A 19,056-nucleotide genomic window follows, 5' to 3' on the forward strand; every position below is an offset into this window, starting at 1 on the left:
AGTGGGGTGATGAGCAGAGACCAGAACAGTTCTGTAGCCAGAAGGCTACAAGACCATTCAGCATGGATTTGGATCACAGGGGAGAAGCCAGAGATGCTTAAAAGCACAGTTGTTTTGGCACAAAGTGGCATCTTTATGTGGTCCTATTTACCAGTCTTAAAACAGCATAAGGTGGAAAATATCAGCAGTCTTGTAGCAATATCAGAAAATGTCTCCTTGTGATTGATCACAACATCTGGCATGAAAAGGAGATGTGAGCAAAACTAAAAGTAAAGGAGGGTGGAATGCAATGGTCACATGGATGTTCCACACTATGAATGAGGCAAAAATTGCTAGGGGAGGGCATGACTGGAAAACCCACAGCTCCTTCAGGGACTGTCTGCTGACAGGAGCTTGCACGCTGCCTGCAGGGTGTATACCAAGGCGGCTGCCAACGGCAGACCTGAGAACTGCAGACAGCACCAGGGAGCTCAGTCACAACTGAGGCCAATTATTAATGAGGAAGAAATCATTTAGACAGCTGGTGGTGTCCATCTGGCACTTAGTGACTAACCAGCCAGCCCTTCAGCCACTCATCTTGACAGACTGCACTTCCAACTGCCCTTGTCTGGTGGCAGTCATAATGCAGTCAATGGCATTTCAGCACCCAGAACATTGTTGTTGTTCTCAGTTTTTATGCCGTATTTCAAATAAGGCCTTTATTTTGATTTTATTTTCAGTCTGTCCATTTCAAAGCTCTGGGATAATTTTCCTAATTTTGAGCTATCACATTAATGTGATTACCCTTTAAGTTTTGCTTACATCCAAGTATTATCTGTTCTAAGCACTGGAACTACATACACACCTACAGTTTGATACCAGTTTATCTCTCTTGTTTAAACTCAAAGCTTTGAGTACTGCTCTTTCATCTACTGGCTGATTGCTTCAACTATAAACATTCATAAATGAAGACTCTTCAAACAATAAAGCTGGAGAAGTGTTCATATCTATACAACAGTTGGCAAAGCTTTCAAAAGTACCTGCATCCCATTTTCAAGAACACCTTTACCACTTCTAAGCTGTTTTTGTACATCTCATATGGCACCTACAGACACATTCTGCAACCTGCAACTGGCCAGTAATTTCTTAACTTTCCATGTCCTGAGGGTGCGCACATTTGCCTACATGAAGTAAACTGGGAAATGGGCCCCAGCCTTCCCAATACTGTGGACATCTGTGAAGTCTTTGCCCTTGATCTCATGTTTTAGCCAAAGCAAATTAAAATGATCTGTCTGTAAACCCCAGCAGATCTCTGCAACGATCTCACATTTATTATTACCCAGTCTTACAAGAACTTACTTTGAGTGCCTTGTTCAAATACCAACATAAAAAACATAGTAGGCACAGAAAAGAGACAAGGAAGTCAACTGTACAGGAAAGACCAAGAATGTTCATGGTTTTGCCAAAACTCAGCAGAGGTTTTTTCCAGTCCAGGGTCCCTGAGGATTAGGATGACTGCAAGACTCAAAACCAGACAAAATTAACTACTTTGACTTTAGGAAATCCCTGCAAAGCTTCTATCTCTTTTCTCAAATTACATATCAGAAGTTTCCAGACAAATGACATGGAACATCTCCCCTTGCTATCGCATCCCTCAATACCACTGTTGCAGGCACAGAGATGGTTTGCACAGTCAAGGAGACCTGTGTGAGGAGGTTTGTCATAGTCTTGGGATGCACTGAAACCACAGGAGCTGAACTAGCTTCTCATGGCCAGCTAGCCCTGAGATACAGCCAGGAGCTCATCAGACTACACTTGGCTTTCTTCAGCTTGCTGCAGAAAGGATAATGAACCGACTGCAAAGTAATTTTATTAGCAAGTAGGGGGTTACCACATTGCCAGGTGCTTTGAGGTTCCCCTCTTTGATATTTACCCTTAGAAAGGCAGTCCTGTGCCACCTCTCTGCTATGATCAGCATGAGGTTAGCCGTCAAAACACAGACCATGCATGGTTTTAGAAGTTCTCTTAAGAAGAAAGATTTTTTAAAACCTATCCCATTCTACAGATACTCTACTGGCTGCTTTTTGCACCACTGAACCAAATCAGCCCAGATGTCTGATTCTGGAGCTCTGCAGCTCTTGGGAAGTCTGGGGTCAAGAATTTCACCCCTCTGAGACCCACACAGGCAGGAAGTCATCAGCTGACTCCTACCACAAATATGCAGCCCAAAGTCAAGGCAAACTTCTCAGCATTCCACTGTTAAAACTGTACTTCATTCCAAGTTTTCATGAGCCAGTAAGGGGGACTAGAAAGGCATTGTCACATTATGAAACATGCGCTCCTTTTTTTTTTTTTCTTTTTTTTTCTTTTCCTTTTAATTTGAGCTCCAGCACTGTGAAGGTTCAGATAGCAATGACTCAGATCTAGCTGATGTTAGGTAATGTGGAGCAAAGGTCTGGAAAAGGGAGCCTCAAGTAATATGAAAGCTTTTCCTACTCATTTCTTCATTCACACAGCTCTCTAGCTGGCTCTATTCCCCACAGCTCAGCAATAACACCACACTTCCAGGGATCTCTCTGCAGAATTACAGATGCTGTCCAAGGACAAACTCAATCTTACAATTTCTCCACAGCACAGAAAGCTATCTTACACTGTACACGAAATCCAAATATGTGCTCATGATTACCTGAGCAGTTGGGAGGGTCTAGGAGCTGGTATGCTGTGATTTCCAGTTAAGGCTGAAACAGCACCCAAAGGAGTGCAACATCCGGGTCTTTTGTCCTTCACATAGGTGGATACTTGAGAGAGGTATCTGATGAAATAGAAAAAATAATCATGAAATTCAGAGTTAAAAGATGAGATACAGACATTGTGTTTGGGAGGCCTGCATAGTTACAGTTCCTCTGGTCCTCTAGTGGTGTGGTGGGGTTAGATCATTGCAGATGAAATCCTGTACCTTTGGAAACCAAAAGCCAGACTCTGGGTGGCAGAGATAAAACTAGAGCCATTAATGTTTAGCATATAGTCAGTATTTCCACAGCTCTCTATGTAGATCCCAGGATGCTATGGACTTACTAGTTCCACCTATTCATCCACTTTGTCCTTCTCCAGGGGTGGTAAGTGATGTCTTGAGCTGGAATTCATTCTTCTTTTTATGGTATGATTGCATTCTTATCCAGCTGAGAACAGCCAATGGGAAAAGGAACTGTGCTTTGCACATTGAGATGCAGTTACCACCACAGGTCCACCTTCCCCGAACTTGTGTGCCAGAAATTAGTGCTGGGAGTCTGTGAAAGGAATGGCACAGAGCTCTCCATGTGCCCAAGAGGATGGGAGCCCTCCCCTGCCGGTAGTAGCAGCACCACCCACCAGCCCAGTGAACACTCAAAGAGAATGACAAGAACAATAGCAGGAAATGTCTAAGGGTGGAAACAACAAACCGAACACAGCCCAAGTTTCTGGGGGCTTCCTGATTGGCTTGATTTGCCTCAGCAGGAGCACTTTGGATAACCTTGGAGCTACCCCACCATGGCAAAAACTTCCCAGTGAAGCCACATTTGTTCCAGTGGCTTTCTGGGACATGGGGATGTTTGCTGTCCAGCACAAATTAATAAACAAGCACAACATAAAAACACTGAAGTAGATCAGATGGATGAAGCAGGATCAGGATGCTGCAGTCATCATGCTCAGGGTGTCAGCAGCTTGGTGCATCTCTCATTGCTCCCAGTTTAAAGTCTACCCATTCCCATGGGGCATGTTCCTTGTCTCACATTAGCCTTCACCCTGGAAAAATGAACTGTGAGTTCCTGTAAGTGAATGACAGCAGCAGACAGTTTTGCAAAGCTCACATCCAAGAAACTGTTTGTATCAAGAAACAAACAAAACAAGTTACGGCTCCTACTGGGTGTTCCCCTTCCTGCCCTGCTGCTCTTTTTCTGTCCCTGTTGGCAAGCAGTGCAGGGAATGGATCTGTGTATTTTTGAGGGTCATGTAATATGGGGAATTTTTAAAGGGACCTAATGAAGTTCAGTGCCTGATGCATACTGACTGTCAGTGCACATACCATCTAGTTCCTTTGTTAAGGACTACTGAGAGCATTTACAGGTTCAGGCAGTTGTGACTAAAGCACAACAAAAAAGGCAAGGAAAAGTATTTTCAAAAACATCAAAGGAAGGCAGATGGGATCTCTGTTAGTTGCAGCTTTTTATGGTAGTTGTGCTTTAATAGTCACAGGACAGCAGAGTAATGCCACCATTATAAAATGTTGATTGGATTTTCATGTTTTCAGCCTGAATTTTCTGGGATTCATTTTCATTTTTAGTGCTACTGTCAGACTACATTCAGTCAATCACATGGTGCACCTCAGATCAGAATGCTGCATACTGGGCAATGCTTTTTGTACCAACGAGTATGCTTGTAAGCACTATTTTCCTTGAAACAGCCCTTTTAAGCCACCACAACAGGAAGCAAATACATAATCCCTTGTTTGTACCAGAAGTCTATTACAAAGTCCATGCAGTTCTTAGCAGCAAATATGAGCCAAGTCAAACCAAAATCATAGAAATCTCACATGTACAGTGAATATAACTAATAATACCATCTAAGACATCTACTAGGGATAAGCACAAACTGATGTACAACTGGGCTCTATAGGATTGGCAAAATGTATTGGCTCAAGATGGGGGAATGGAGGCAAAATCATTTGCTGGAGGCTACAGCAAGGATAAGAATAGATAGCTGTTGCCCATGATTACTATCTTTATCAACACTGCTTTTCTAGTTAATAACTGCAGCATCTTTTCATTGCCATATGAAAGACTCACTTGCATGTACTTCTATACTGCTAAACGTTAAACATGGTGGGGGCAGGGAGAGATTCCAAATAGCCCAGATGGGAATTCTGCTAGGAGTGAAGTCCTGGTTCCCAGCAATGAATGTGGTGTCATTGACTTTGGATGGAACCAGTGCTCTGTCTAAACAGAAAAAAAAAAAAAAAAAAAAAAAAGACAGTGGAAGTAACCTCTGCAAGAATTTAAGAAAGAAAAGAAGGTGGGGAAGGGGGAGAAAGGGAAGGGGAGGCAGAAAGGGAAAGAGCCTGTACCAGGAAAAAGTTTGCTTTTCACTCTAGATTTGCTTTTGAGTTCTCTTGTCCCCTTTTCCCTGGCCCTTCACTGCAGCAGCCTGTGGGTGTCTGAGAAGCGTGGCTGTCTGCAAGAATTGCCATGCATGACTCTCATCAGCTGCCTGCAAAGAGCAGATGGGAGCACAGAGAGCATCTCCCCAGGTTTCACAGGCAGACAAAATAGATAGTTGAGGAAAAAGCTGCAGAGACCTGAGGTCCAGACAGAAGACAACATACCCTCTCTGCCCTAGCTAACAATGTCACCTTTAGACCCAGTCTCCCATGTGTTTTGCCTTTCAATGCAGCACTGCCGGCACTCTGAGCTTGCAGGATTTTATGGCATTTCTAGCCCCTTCAGAAGAATGTCCCTAAGCACCACATCTACATCTTTTGAACTCTTCCAGGGACAGTGCTTGCACCACTTCTGTGGTCAGCCTGTTCCAATGCTTGGCAGCCCTTTCAGAGAAGAATTTTTTCCCTAATATCCAATCTAAACATCCTCTGGCACAATATGAGTACATTTCCTCTTGCCTTGTCACTTGTTACCTGGGAGAAGAGATTGATCTCCACTATAACATCCTTTCAGGTAGTTGTATAAAGCAGTGAGATCTCCCCTGAGCCTCCTTCTAGACCCTTCTCCAGCTTTGTTACCCTTCTCTAGACCTGCTCCAGCAACTCGATGCTTCTCTTGGAGTGAGGGGCTCAAAACTCAGCACAGGACTTGAGGTGTGGCCTCACCAGTGCCAAGGACAGGGGGTCATTCACTGCCCTGGGCCTGCTGACCATGCTATTCTTGATACCAGGATGCCATTAGCAGTCTTGGCTATCTGGGCACACTGCTGGCTCATGTTCAAATGGCTGTTGACCAGCACCTCTACTTTTTTTCTTGTAGGGCATCTTTGCCTTGCTCATGTTCTGTCCTGAGCACCCCATGGTCCTTAGCAGTTCATTTCTCATCTGACAGTATAAATCAGAGACACATATTCCCAGTTTGTACATGGGAGGCTGAAATATCTTCAGAGAAAATACTTTTAGGCTTGTGGGGGTTTTTTTGTTTGGTTGGTTTGGTTTTGTTTTTTGTCTTTGTTTTGTGGGGTTTTTGTTGTTGTTGTTGTTTGGTTGTTTTTTTGGGTTTTTTTGTGGGTTTTTTGGGGGGTTTTTGTGTTGTTGTTTTTTGGTTGGTTGGTTGGTTATTGTTGGAGGGGGGGTTATTTTTTTAATTTCCCTTCACTTAAAAAGTTGATGGAGATTTCCAGGCCTCTTGCCTTTCCTGTAAATGCTTCTAGGTAGCTCAGTGTGCATCTCCAGTGTATCAGTATGTACAGGAATTGCAGAAAAGCATTTTCCTTGGCAGCTTGCAGTGTGGGTACTGCATAGTGTCATGCATTCATTTTGGTCATACATCTGTGCTAACCTTGGGTAACTGCAGCAGCCGGCACTGCTGCACAACGGCAGAATGAGCACTCAGCCGTCATCCCCCAATTGCTCTCCCTCTATTTCTTGGATCTCTCCCAAGATACAAATAACACAATCCACTATACAGCTAAACTGCTGGCATCTGTTGCTAAACCTAAACAAATTTCATGTGCATAGCTGCAAGAAGCCAACAAGCTGTTTTTCACAGGGCTGGCCACACCTGTGTTGCTTTTCAAGTCTCTGGGTGTGTGCTGCTGTGTACAGGGACTTTGTGCTGGGGAAAACTGCACTTGCAACTCTCCTTCGCCCAGACCATGTCTTGCAACACAAGAGGATTTTATGACCAAAAGCCACGCTGGTACGTTTGTCCTTTGCACTCTTGTGTGTCCTCAGACATCCCAGGACATACGTCCTGTTGCTCATCCTGCCAACGAGGCTGGAGCCATGGGAAAGCAAGCAAGTTCCTGCAGGATTCCATTCAGTGTCTCTCCTGAGTTATTGTTCCTTCACCTTTCAATTGCAAAGTACAGCAGGTATCCTCTCTCAAATGGCTATTTTATTCTCCTTGCCTTTCTCCTGCCATCCCAGTGAGTACCAAACAATGAACCACAGATGATGCATCTCTGTACTTGCAGTGTAAGTCCCACCTGTTTTCCAATGTGACTACCTGTCTGTCCAGACACGAAGATCTGCGTGTCTGGTTCTCTGCAGGCCAAGCATTTTGTATCAGTTCTGGCTCTTACTTCATTTGCCTTAATATTTTGGACACTGGCCTGTGAAGCTCCAGAGGCAGGAGGCCTGGATCTGGGAGGGAAGAGGAAAACGAGAGTAATGGTGAAGCAGAGAGAGAAAACACAGCTTCACCAGGAAGTGCCTAAATAACCATTTTCATCTTACCTAGCTGGGCCAAGTAACCAGAACTTTTGTGCCACTTCTTTTAAACACAAGGGGTCCAAAGGCTGGATGATTCAGAAGCCAGGTGCTACCAGGGCAGGTTAAGCTATCAGTGTGTTTACTTGACTGAATAGGGACTTGATCAGATCTGCCACGTTCTATCTGGAGCCTGGTCAGGAGCACATACAGAAGCTTTCTGATCCAAACAGTCTGTTGTAGTCACACAGAGAAAATAAGTAGATTCTGTTCTTTCATCTCTCTGTTCACTGGCCACTGGACTGGGTTCAGAGAAGGTCTTTTTTAAACTTCTTTTCCCCTCCGTTCCCAAAGGAGAGTCAAGCCATGTACTCCTCTGCTCTGAGGGCAAGCATCCAAGGCATAGTGATTCACTGATTTCCAGTCAGTGATCTGCTCTCAAGGTTATTGCTTCTCTGAGACTCTCTTTGGGGTTGGTGTTCTCTAAGGTAATAAGGTTTTTCCCCAGGGTTGCTGTTCCCTGAGGGTTTCCTCTGGGTTGCTGTTCCCAGAGGTAATAAGGTTTTCAGTCTTCTCTTTGCCCTAGTGTTACACACCAGAGGTAGAGACGACAAGTTGAGTCCGCTGGTGCACATTTCTAAGGTTGTTTATTTTTCATTATCTCAGTCCTTTCTCAGCTCTGCCAGGTCTCCCTGGCAGGGTACCTTATCTTAGTTCTTTCTCAGCTCTGTGAGGCATCTCCAGCAGAGCAGGACACGCGGCGGACTGGGCGGATCAGAGAGCCCTGCACCTTATGTACGGTACCCTTGACCCAACCACTGTCCGAGACGTATTTTTTATTTACAAGATTTTACCAATACCTATTACCTATACTAACATGTCAGTTCTACTCTAAGCTAATCTCTAAAACCTAACTCAGCACAAGATGGGGGACGAGAACAAGAACAAGGAAGACAGGGGCCACTCCCCAATTCCTCCATCTTGTCTCTTCAGCCCCATAGCTAAGAATCCTAATTTCTATATTTATGTTCTATAATAAACCATCCACTACTTATTTCAAATTCTTAGGATTTGTGATTCTTCCTGCATGTGAGTGTTCACTCCCATGGACAGGGATCAGAGGCAGTGTCCTCCTGGGACCTGTGTGGGTCTAACTGACCCCCCTGTACAGATCCCAGACCCCCCTGTCCGGTCTCCAAACCCTCCAGGGTGGCCAGAGGGATGTTCTAGACTCCGACAATCTGCCATCTCCTGAGTCCGTGAGGTTGCAGTCTCACCCGGGCTGGAGACATCTCCCATTTGAAGAATTCTGGAAGAACTGAGCTTAGAAAGGTTTACACAGGTAAAAGTCCAAAAACAAGTGTGGGCAGTAAGTGCCATGAGGGCAAAAAGTTTTGTGTTACGGTGATATGAGGAAATCATTCTCGACTGAGGTAACATCTTAAGAAGAGAAAAAGCAGCTCATGAAAAAATAGTTTTAGCTTGAGGAAGAGTCACACCAGAGTGCTGAAGGCTCCCATATTTGAGAGATCTAATGCTGTATCAGGCAAACCTGGTAGGCAAAAGTTAATATGAAAATATCATTGATTTGTCAAGGAAAGGGTCTCAATTGTATAATTTCTTCAGTTCCAGGTCAGAGAATTTGCATTACATTAAGTCTTCTACATCTGGAGTAGGCAACATTGTAGTAGTTAAATCCAAGTAATGGTTGTTGTGTTTTCTACCTCATCATGCTTAGCTCAAAAAGTCCTGTGGCCAATGCTTGACTTGGTTGTCTTGGTTTGTCCAGCATGGATTAACCTCATCCTATACCAGGCAGATGCAGAATATTATTTTATTGCTCTGTCTGTGTATGTATGTATACATATTTACTTCAGATAGCAGAGTGAATTGGGGAGTTATACTTCTCTTCTCAAGTTCCTCAGCTGGTACTAAGATGCAACTTTTTCCAGGTGGAGGGAATTGTTTCCCTTCTCATGTGTTCAGGAAGATTGATATGGACTACCAGAGCAACTCATTCAGCATCATGCCTGAATCTCATATCCAAGCACTGGTTGGCAATGAGGGATTCCCAGTTTTTCAAGTCATGGAGGTTTTGCCTTTTCAATGATGTTAATTAAGTTTGCTGCTCTTGAATTTCAACTGCATTCTGTAAACAACAGCCTGTTCAAAATCATAAGATGTGCCCCTGCCAGCTTTCCTCCTTGAAAATGAGCTGTTCAAAGAAGGATGAGCATTGCAAAAAGACTAAACTAAGAGCCATTGAATTACTCAACTCTGAAATCCCATTTCAGCCTGCAACAGACCTGAAATCAAGCAGGTTTTTTGCCATCATCACTGGCTGTTTGTTGATGCAGAGTGACATCCACAAATGGTCCCACTGGCTGCAGCAACAGCTGCTGCTGTTGCCTAAGAAAACTAGGCCAATGTTGAAACTAAACCAAAGATTACTGAGTGATTTCCCCTTCAGCAGACAAAGGGTACTGTTCACAGCTGTGGCATGTAGATTGTGGCTCCCATTTCATAGGCATGTTGGTCTACAGACAGGTTGCCGGTGTTTGGCAGTTGATACAGGTAATAGGAAGTTTGTCAAGGGCTGAAGTGCTGGACTGGGATCCAGTTGTGCTGGTTTAAAAGACTTATGTGTCTTTCAGGGGCATCCTTTGCCCTTGCAAGTTCATTTTCCAAGGTTATTGTGAACCTTGGAGAGCTAACAGGTACCCTGCTGCCCCAAAAAGAAATAGGAATGAGAGGCCCATAGAGTGGAGTATTTTGCCAGTGCACTTCTGCAGAGGGCACTATACTTCCAGGAGGGTAAACCTTACATGTAAAGTTTCAGTTTCTTAGGTTAAAAGCTCCCTGAGGGCAAAATCCTTGAGACAGGCACAGAGTTTGTGCAGAGATCAGTTTCATCCCTTCAGGCAAGCACAGTTATCCCTAAACTTGGTGTTCAATTTTCTGTTCAGTAAATATCAGGGGTTTGTTGGAGTGTTCTGCTTGTGAGTCTGCTGTTTTAATACCAGCTGTAATACCTCAGGATGTTCAGCTATGAGAGACTTGATACTAATTACTGTCTTATTTGTGGCTTTTATATCAATTTGATTTGTGATATCAGTCAAGCAATAGCAAAATAATCAGTTGAAGCTGAACCATCCCCCATGCTACGCATGCATCCGTCACCTTTTCCCTTCAAGTGTTTACTGTGATTAGGTCTTTCCTGTTTTTCTCTTAAGTTCTGAATACTTGTATACTTTCCATATTAGTCTTGATGAATGTACTTTTTTTCCACTGACATGCCAGTGTATATGCTGCAGACACAATTTTTATTACATTTCTGTTTTCACTGCAGAAACTCCATGAGTGTTTCTCAGGTACAACCCAGAACGCATGGTTGGCACAGGCTAAAGAAACTGTTCCATAAACCTGCAGCTGTTCTCTCTGTTTATAATGCTATTACCCTCCTACCCTGAGAAACAAAACACTGCTGAGCCAAATGTAGATAGCTCTAGAAGTCTGTGTCTGCTAGAGGTAATTAGCTGGATAGCTAATTAGCTATCCAGCTAATAATAAGATGGCTGTCTTCTTCAGGCATAGTTCTGCTGACTTAGGATTCGTGTGTTCCTGTTTCAGACCAGTGTGATTCGGCATCAGCATCTGATTCACTCTGTGAATGCCCCTGCAGGACCATGCTCAGGGTCTCTCCTGGGGTCATGAAGGGCATCTCGGGCCTGTTTTAAAGCAAAGAGGAAAATGACAGGCCAGGTTTGTGGGTCTCAACATCTTAATGTGGGAAACACGAGAAACAGAGGAAATCCTTCACCTGAGAAAGTGCATTCAACACCTTCAGATTGGAGCACAAAGCAGAGTCCTGTATCCAAGCGCAAAGTTAGCTGGTTACTGAGTGCTAAATGTAATGCACATGTACACATACCACAGTTTCAACCCTCGCCTTTTGCCTGTTCACCTCTTAGATCTCCCTGCATTACTCCCCTTCTTTCACTTACAGTATTCTATCCTACCTGACAGCTCCTGTGGTCCATATTCCTACATCTTTTCAGGAGAATTCATGTGCTGTTTCTGCCTCTGGTCTTCTCAGAATATGCACTGGCTGCCTTGTCCACAGCCATGTAGTTAGATCAAAATACCACCAAACACAAAATACCCGGTCCAAACACAGGACCAGGCTTCTTTTATCAGTCTGGTCCAGCTCCCTCCCCTGCAGTACTGTAAGGTTCTGGCCTGAATTTTTTAGGGCTTGATAGCCACCGAGTCTAAAAGAGAAGGCCTGTAAGTAGCCTTGAAATATATTCCCCCACTCCCATCATTCCGAAATTTCAAGACTCAACAGGAAGAAGCCGTGATCGTCAGGGCTTGATCACAGCTGACCCTGCTTTGAGCAGGAGGTTGGGCTAGAGACCTCCCAAAGTTGTTTCCAGCCTTTATCATCCTAGAAGTCTGTAGTCTTACTAATCAAGGAATCAGGGTCCCCCAAATGACAGCAAAATGCTGTCCAAAAGACAGCATCCTTTCAGCAGTTTGTGGTTCCTTCCTCTTCATAGCAAGGCACTGTTAACATGAGAAGGAAATTCACTTAGCTTCCTAGCTTGTACAAACAGCCCCCCCGAAAGTCCTCTTGCACTCTTGGATGTTTATGGCAGTCTGAGTGACAAAATTTCCCATTTGTTTCTGTTGCATTTGGGAAAATAGTGCTCTAATACAATCACTGAAACAAAACCCTTGCCCATGCCACAGCAACCTCAGACCCTCTGACCCAATTTTCTTCTTATAGAAACAGTTTAGCAAGTCTCAGTCATCAGGCAGCTGGCTGGGCCAATGAAGCAGAAATACTAACAGTCTATTTTATCTTCTTCCTCATGGAAATCTGCTTTTCCCCCCCCCCCCCCTTAATTTTCTTCCCTACAATGCTTCAGATATTGTAGTTGTTTATGTAACTGGCTTTATTGTTGTGGCCATCTTTCAAGGGCCAGCCCAAAATCTGCTACAAGTCTGCTAAGGAACAAGGGAATTACAGGGTGTCCATTCCAGGTGTCAAATGACAATTAAGGCATATCCTTTATAAACTGGGCTAGAAGAAAAGGACATTATTTGATATTTAACAGGTTTACACAGGAAGACTTTAAGGTCATTGTAGATATATGTATGTGTACATGTGCACTCTGAATGGCTTTATTACAGTTTAAGCCATTATACAACATGTTGCTCAAAGCAGATGCGATACTGGTGGCATTTATTTTTCAGACTAAATTTACTTTACTCTTTTGTGTGTTAGTATCAAAAAAGCAGACACTTCTCCTTACCACTGAGCAATTTTGATTATATGAAATGCATTAAAAAATAACCAACCTTCAGTTTGCTTGATTTAAATTTTTCCATTGATGGACCATATGTAAAAAGACAGCCCAAAAAATTTGTGCGTTCTCTACGCCCAAATTTTCCAGCAAGGTGTGTTGGTACCCAAGTTGTTTACTCAAGAATATATACAACAGTTCAGATAGAAACTCTTACCTGGAGTATTTCTGTTGCCTCAGCAGATGTGCTTCAACTGTTAGGCCTAGAGAGCACAAATTAGAATGATATAAATTTAGCAACAACATAAAAAGCAACTTTCTGTGGATACCCATGTCTAGTATATGACCTCTGTGCTGTGTAACAGGTACATTCTGATGATTTGTCTGTATTTTTCCTGCAATTTTTCTGCATTCTACACGGAGCCTGCGAGACTCTCAGTCTACCTGTAATGATTTGTCTTGGGTTGCAATATGTAACCAAAAGTGACAGAAAGGCAGGAGCAAGCAGCCATGGGTAAGGAAAGTACTGGGTGATGCTGATATGTCCCATTCATGGAAATATGGTTCAACAAGCTATAAGCAGCTACAGATCTTTGGGCAGACAAAGGAACTATCAGATAACTATCCCTGTCCAGATGTGTTCATCTCGGCTTATTTTATATATATTCTTTTTTCTCACTTTCTTTTTTTTTCCAAAAGTGAGAAAACAAAGACAGTGGCATACATAAAAGGAGGAGAATGGGGGGAAAGAGGGAATATTCCTGCATCTGCATATATCACGTCAATAAAAGGAGGTTTGAGTTAAAGTAATGGAGAATCTAAACTCTATAAAAGTGTATCCTAAATAATATTCAACTCATCTTAAGGGGTGAGATCTCAGCTGCTGGGTCTTGACAAGAAAAATGAGAGTGCAGAGTGTTTACTGCCCACTAGAGCAAGTTTATTTTCTAAACTCCCTATGTGTTTTATTACTCAAAGTCTCTGGGGACCCAGAGTCATGCAGTAGAAAGTACACATAGATATCCCAAAGGGGAGTGGGCAAAGTATGAGTTCAAGAGAAGCTCCTACCACAGTGGTTGACTGCCAGTTTCCAACAATTATTTCCAGCTTTATTGTCTGGAGTATGGAAACATTAGAAGACACTTATTCCTCTAAATATTACTGCATAGTTATATCCTGCACTGAGATTTCTAAAAATGAAAGTAAAAATCAGAGATGTTATGGGAATTGGAGTGAAGGGCTACTGAAGTATATTTTTACTTAGTGTGTATATGCTTTTGCAGAAGTGGATAAGATAATTACTGTTTTTCCTGTAAATAGATCTGACTGTTTCACAAATAATTCACATGTCTTTCATGTGCTAGGAAATCAGTAGTGAGTAATAAGAGACTTGGTTGTTTCTGATGACATTTGAAATGCTACTTAATACCTAGGAAACTCTTTCCGATTGAACTAATTTTTACATTTTATTTTTGTGTGTATGTGAATGTCTGTATGTCTTCCACAGACTGGAACAAGAAATACAGAAATTAGAAAGTGAAGAATCACAAATATCTGCCAAAGAACAAATAATTCTGGAGAAACTAAAGGAGACTGAGAAATCCTTTGACAACTTTCAAAAGGTATTTAAGAAAAAAAAAAACATTTGGGTACAGATTGAAACCAAGGCGTACTCTTAGCACCATTTGGAAGCAGCAGTTATAATTCATACACTTAAGGAAAGATTGAGGGCAGTCGCAAATCATGTAACTTAAACCAGTGTGAGCAAGACTAGGAAGAACACAGTGGCATCGGGTCTATTCTGGTTGGGTTATTTGGGTTTTCCCTACCATCCCAGCTTTTTTTGAAGAGGGATTTCAGAGGCCATCTCCCTATCTCTAGGGAAACTACGTGAGCTTTCAGCTCCTCTTAAACATGACAGCAGAATCCTGGGAGTATTTCAAACTTCCCTGCTCTCGTGGCATCCAGAGATAGTAGCATTTGCCACAAATGCCACGTTAAAACATTACAGGCTGCAAGCCTGCAAACACTACAGCTCTGCAAAAAGCAGAGCTCTTCATCTCATTGCACCATGTGGTCCTCCCCCAATCTATGATGACAGCAAAGAGCAACAATCACAGTTACCCATTTAAAAATTCCAAAGAACCAAAAAAGCAAGCCTACCATAAAAATCAAGATGTAAAACAAAATAAAGTCAAAATATTAAAGGTTTAAGCAAACATCCTATTTTTTCCCTTCACAGAGTTTCTCCCACCAGGATGGTGGTAAGTGCCTTTTTATTATTGCATAGCTTTGGGTTTAGCAAGAGTTGTTACTATAGCTTTTTTGCAAAGGTTTAAAGAGTGGATTTCTTTCCTTCATTGTGTGTTTCTGATTTATTGCTAGAGCCATTACCTTTTTCTTTGGTGTTTCTATAATACAAGCACAAATGTCACTATTGTGGTTAAAACAGTATTGCTTTGGCAGAGTTCCACCTCTTCTTATGCTCACACAAAGGGAAAGAACAGCATGAGTTACTTAAAGCAGATTTCTGTGTTATTGACCCCTTTCACCATGTGATAGCTCTGCACTGCAGAGTCCTTCTCACCTCTCTGTGGTCAATCTTCTCCGTTGTATGTGCTCATGCTCTGTTCATAAACAGCTGAATTCTATGAGGACTATTCCTAATACAGAGGAACAACTATTAAAAACAGATTATTTCACTGATACAATATTCTCCACATGTCCACATGATGATTCTAGCAGAAGGAAAACCTCACTTGGTTGGATGAAGATTTAGTAATCCCTAGCTTATTAATTCAGTCCTACGAAGTGTGATCTATACAAAATGTGAGCTATAAATTTAGGTGTCTGAGTGAACAAACAATATGCATGGTTCCCAGGAAGCTAGAGAGACCCTTGTAGTGCCATTCCCAGATTCTTAGGACTCTGGAAGGATGTCATGCTAAGGCATCTGCAGAAAAATATGTGCACCAGATACTCATTCTCAGTACATGTCTTTGAACTGACAAAATAATGAGGCTAAGACTACCTCCTCCAGCTGCTGTCAACTATATTGTGAATGTAGATGAGGAATATGTAGGATGATCCCAACATTTAAACAGTGGAATACAATGGAAGCTACTATGTACTATTTGAGTTCACGTGGAGCTGGCTTTTCCAGGTGATTAATATTACTTACTAAGGAGGGCTTTTTTTAAGTCAAACATCTAGTTCAGAAATTTACACTCCCTCTACCAGTATAATCCAAGTTTTTTTGTTAAATGCCATTCTAAAAAAAAAAAAGAAAGAAAATGAAAAAAAAAAAAAAAGAAAAAAGAATCCAGATAGTATGCTCCATGGTAAGAACGAAGTCTTCCTTCCCTCTGAAGGATTTGAATTTGGCTACCATGAAGTGGTAACTGCAAATATTTTGTACCTATGCAGAGTTACACCATGGTCATTAGTAGGTTTCCAAAATAGGAGCAGTGCCTGCAAGAATTAGCAACCAAAATGCTCAGTAGCTTCTATGACTCCTGTGGGGTGCAGTCTGCCTCTTCATGTGTCTTGTAATAGCAAAGAAACCAAAGGAAGACCCAGCTAACAATTATGAAGTGGTCAGTTCCCTGAAAGTATGTCTCAATGTAGTATTTCATTAGGTTCAAAAGGAGTCCTCATGCTCTCCAGATTTTGCTTGCTTTTAGTGGATGCCTTCCTGACAGACTGAGCCAGAATTAAGGACAGCTTGTAATTTCTGAAAGGTAACAAGGAACTGCAAAAATATGTCAAAGAGAAGAGAGCAACTCATGCAAGCACATAGAGCAGGGGTTACATCTCAGTGAACTGGCCCTTCTTCGCTTCTATACCATTGGCTTTATGTATCTTGTCTCTTCCTCTTGGCAGCTGGTCCTTATGGGCTGAGGTGGATTAGGTCATCCCCTAGGTAGTCCTGTCTTCTGGTCCTCTACAGATGACTGAGGCTGCAGGTTGTCCTTTTTAGCCCTCCCACTGCGGGCACAACGCAGCCCTGCATCTTCACAAGGTACAAGCCTAGCCAGTCCTCTGTATTCTCTCTGACAGTGATCTGAGAGGGTAGCTCATCAGAGCAGGAAGAAAACATGTACATAGCTGTGAGCACTTTGGTGCCATAGATTTTTCCCCTCCCTCAAAACTTGCTTTGTTGCTGCAGATCAGCCACCTGTCTGACAACATATGCTGCAGAGGAAAAAGGTAGGAGCCACTGGATAACCCAGGAAGGCTGTGTAAGACACAGACACAAACCACCAACGACCTGTTTGGGCAATTTCTTCAGTTGCTGCCACATCATGAAAGACTCCCAAGTCCATACATCTCATGTTTGTTTGTTCTGTGTCCCTTTATTGTCAATGCAGTGACAGTACAAACATTTATTATCTCCATTATTTATTAACACCATTGTGTTCCTGTGTATAATTTTGTACCATCTATGTGGTGGTGACAGAGATTTTGAGTGTGCAGGAAGCACAACTAGAGGCTATTAAGAGCCCAGAGAGGTCCAAGCAAAGGTTTAAGGGAAGAGGGGAAGGTGGTGGTGAGCACCAGTGACTGACCTGTGTCCTTCACAGCCTTCGTGGAAAAAAAGCTGTGTTTGGCAGTGAGAATTTCTGAGCTTGAAATCACCCAGGCACAATTAACACAAATTCCACATTTTCCAGGGTGCAAACACACTGCCTTCATAAATCACTGTGTAAGAGAAAGTGGAGCAGAAATGCTGAGGCTGGGAGCTGTGGACCTGTCACCTTCAGTTGTGACTGCTGTCTCTGTGGCAGCTTACACCTGACAAGCTCTCCATTAAACAAGGTCTGAGATGATGCTAGGCATTACATCATTTGTTGGTGCTCAGGTCTGCAGTCAAAACCAGGCATTCTGCAGTGCTATGCTGCATGCACATCATGAACAAATGAAAAGGAGAGAGCTCTTGCTCCATGTGTGTATGTTTATGTCTCGATGTATGTATAAAATAAAAGGCACGTGAAGATCAGATGTAACTCCCTTGTCTGATGAATTTTCCTCAGAGGTAAATGCATCCTCTGCAATATTTGGCCATTTGTATGCAAACTATATGTTACTAATTCAGCCAACATACAGAAGCCACAATTACAGTAATTGAACAGTTTGCACAAACCTCTGTTTGAATTTTGTATGTATTAGCATATATTCAGCCAAAAAGTGGTCTAGGAAACCTGACCTGAATAATTTAGTACCCAGAACATTGTTTAGAGACTCTTCTGGTTTTATCATCTCTGATCTTAACCAGCTGTGCAGCCCAAGAGCAAAACAGACCAGAATGCCCTCAAAATAGTCAAGTACAGCTCTTTGAAGAGTTATTTCCACGTCCTGTAAAAATTCATCAGCAACTGACTTTCAGTTGTAGGCTTTTTATAACTTTTTTGGTAACTTTTAAATTCAGTCTCCGTCTAGAGCTGCCACAATTACAGCACCTCTGGCTACCTGAGTAAAAACCATTTTTCACCACCCTTGGCGTGGGACAATTTCCTACCCATCTCATGCACCGCTCTGTAAGTCTTGGTCAGGAGAATAGTGTGGGAAATGGTGTCAAAAGCTTTGCTGAAGTCTAAATAAACATCATCTGCTGCTGTCCCCATGTCAATATAAGATGTTATTGTGATATAGAAGCTGATTAGTTTAGTCTGTCAAGATTTGTGCTTGGTAAATCGATTGTGGCTTTTCCCAATCATCTGCTTCATTTGGTTTGTAGTGGTTTCTAGGAGGACTCATTCTGTCACTTGCCATGGGGACAAAGTGAGACTATTGTGCCTCCAGTTTCCTGGGTCCTCTTTTGGTCCATTCCTGTATGACATTTTTGCCTTTTCTCATCATCAGGGACATCCCCTGTGTCTTTCAAATGTTATAACATCTTACAAAAATGCCAGGCATTTTCTTAACACTCTAGGGTGTGGATTTATGTAGTTATGGACAAAAAAGTTATCGAGAAATCAGCCTTGACACAATTGTTAGCGATTAGCTTCCCTGCACTCCTTAAGCAGTGGTCTTGTGTCTTTCCTTCTGCTTACTGCTCACAAATACTGAAGAACTCTTTCCTCTTGACATTTTTTGCCAACTTTAGTCCTAGCTGATCCTTAACCTTCCTGACTGCATCTCTGCATCCTCCCAGCAAGGTGCTTGTAGTGCTCAGTGGCTAACTGGCTGCCTTTCCACAACCAGTATGTTGCTTTTTCTGCTTTTGATTACACCTAACAGTTCATTGTTAAGGCAGGGAATTCTTTTTTTAGATTTCTTCCTTTGCCTTTGTAAAGAATAGACCATTGTTGTGCTTTCCACAGGCACTTTGAAATAACCCCCAGCACTCACAAACTTTTT

The 19,056-nt window shown here is 42.6% G+C and overlaps 1 protein-coding gene across 7 annotated transcripts in view; it reads left to right on the plus strand.

Moving 5' to 3' along the window:
• Positions 1–19,056, plus strand: part of PALM2AKAP2 (PALM2 and AKAP2 fusion) — a 268,242-nt gene that overhangs the window by 96,199 nt on the left and 152,987 nt on the right. For 6 of the 7 annotated variants that reach the window (XM_063423821.1, XM_063423823.1, XM_063423822.1 and 3 more), the window contains 2 exons: positions 14,204–14,318; positions 14,939–14,960. In XM_063423821.1, coding sequence (XP_063279891.1) covers positions 14,204–14,318; positions 14,939–14,960 — 137 coding nt within the window. Of the gene's footprint in view, positions 1–14,203; positions 14,319–14,938; positions 14,961–19,056 lie in introns of those variants that run through there. The other variant, XM_063423828.1, reaches the window with a different exon arrangement.

The sequence above is a fragment of the Prinia subflava genome, chromosome Z (assembly GCF_021018805.1).
Source record: "Prinia subflava isolate CZ2003 ecotype Zambia chromosome Z, Cam_Psub_1.2, whole genome shotgun sequence".
In the NCBI taxonomy this organism is placed as follows: Eukaryota; Metazoa; Chordata; class Aves; order Passeriformes; family Cisticolidae; genus Prinia; species Prinia subflava.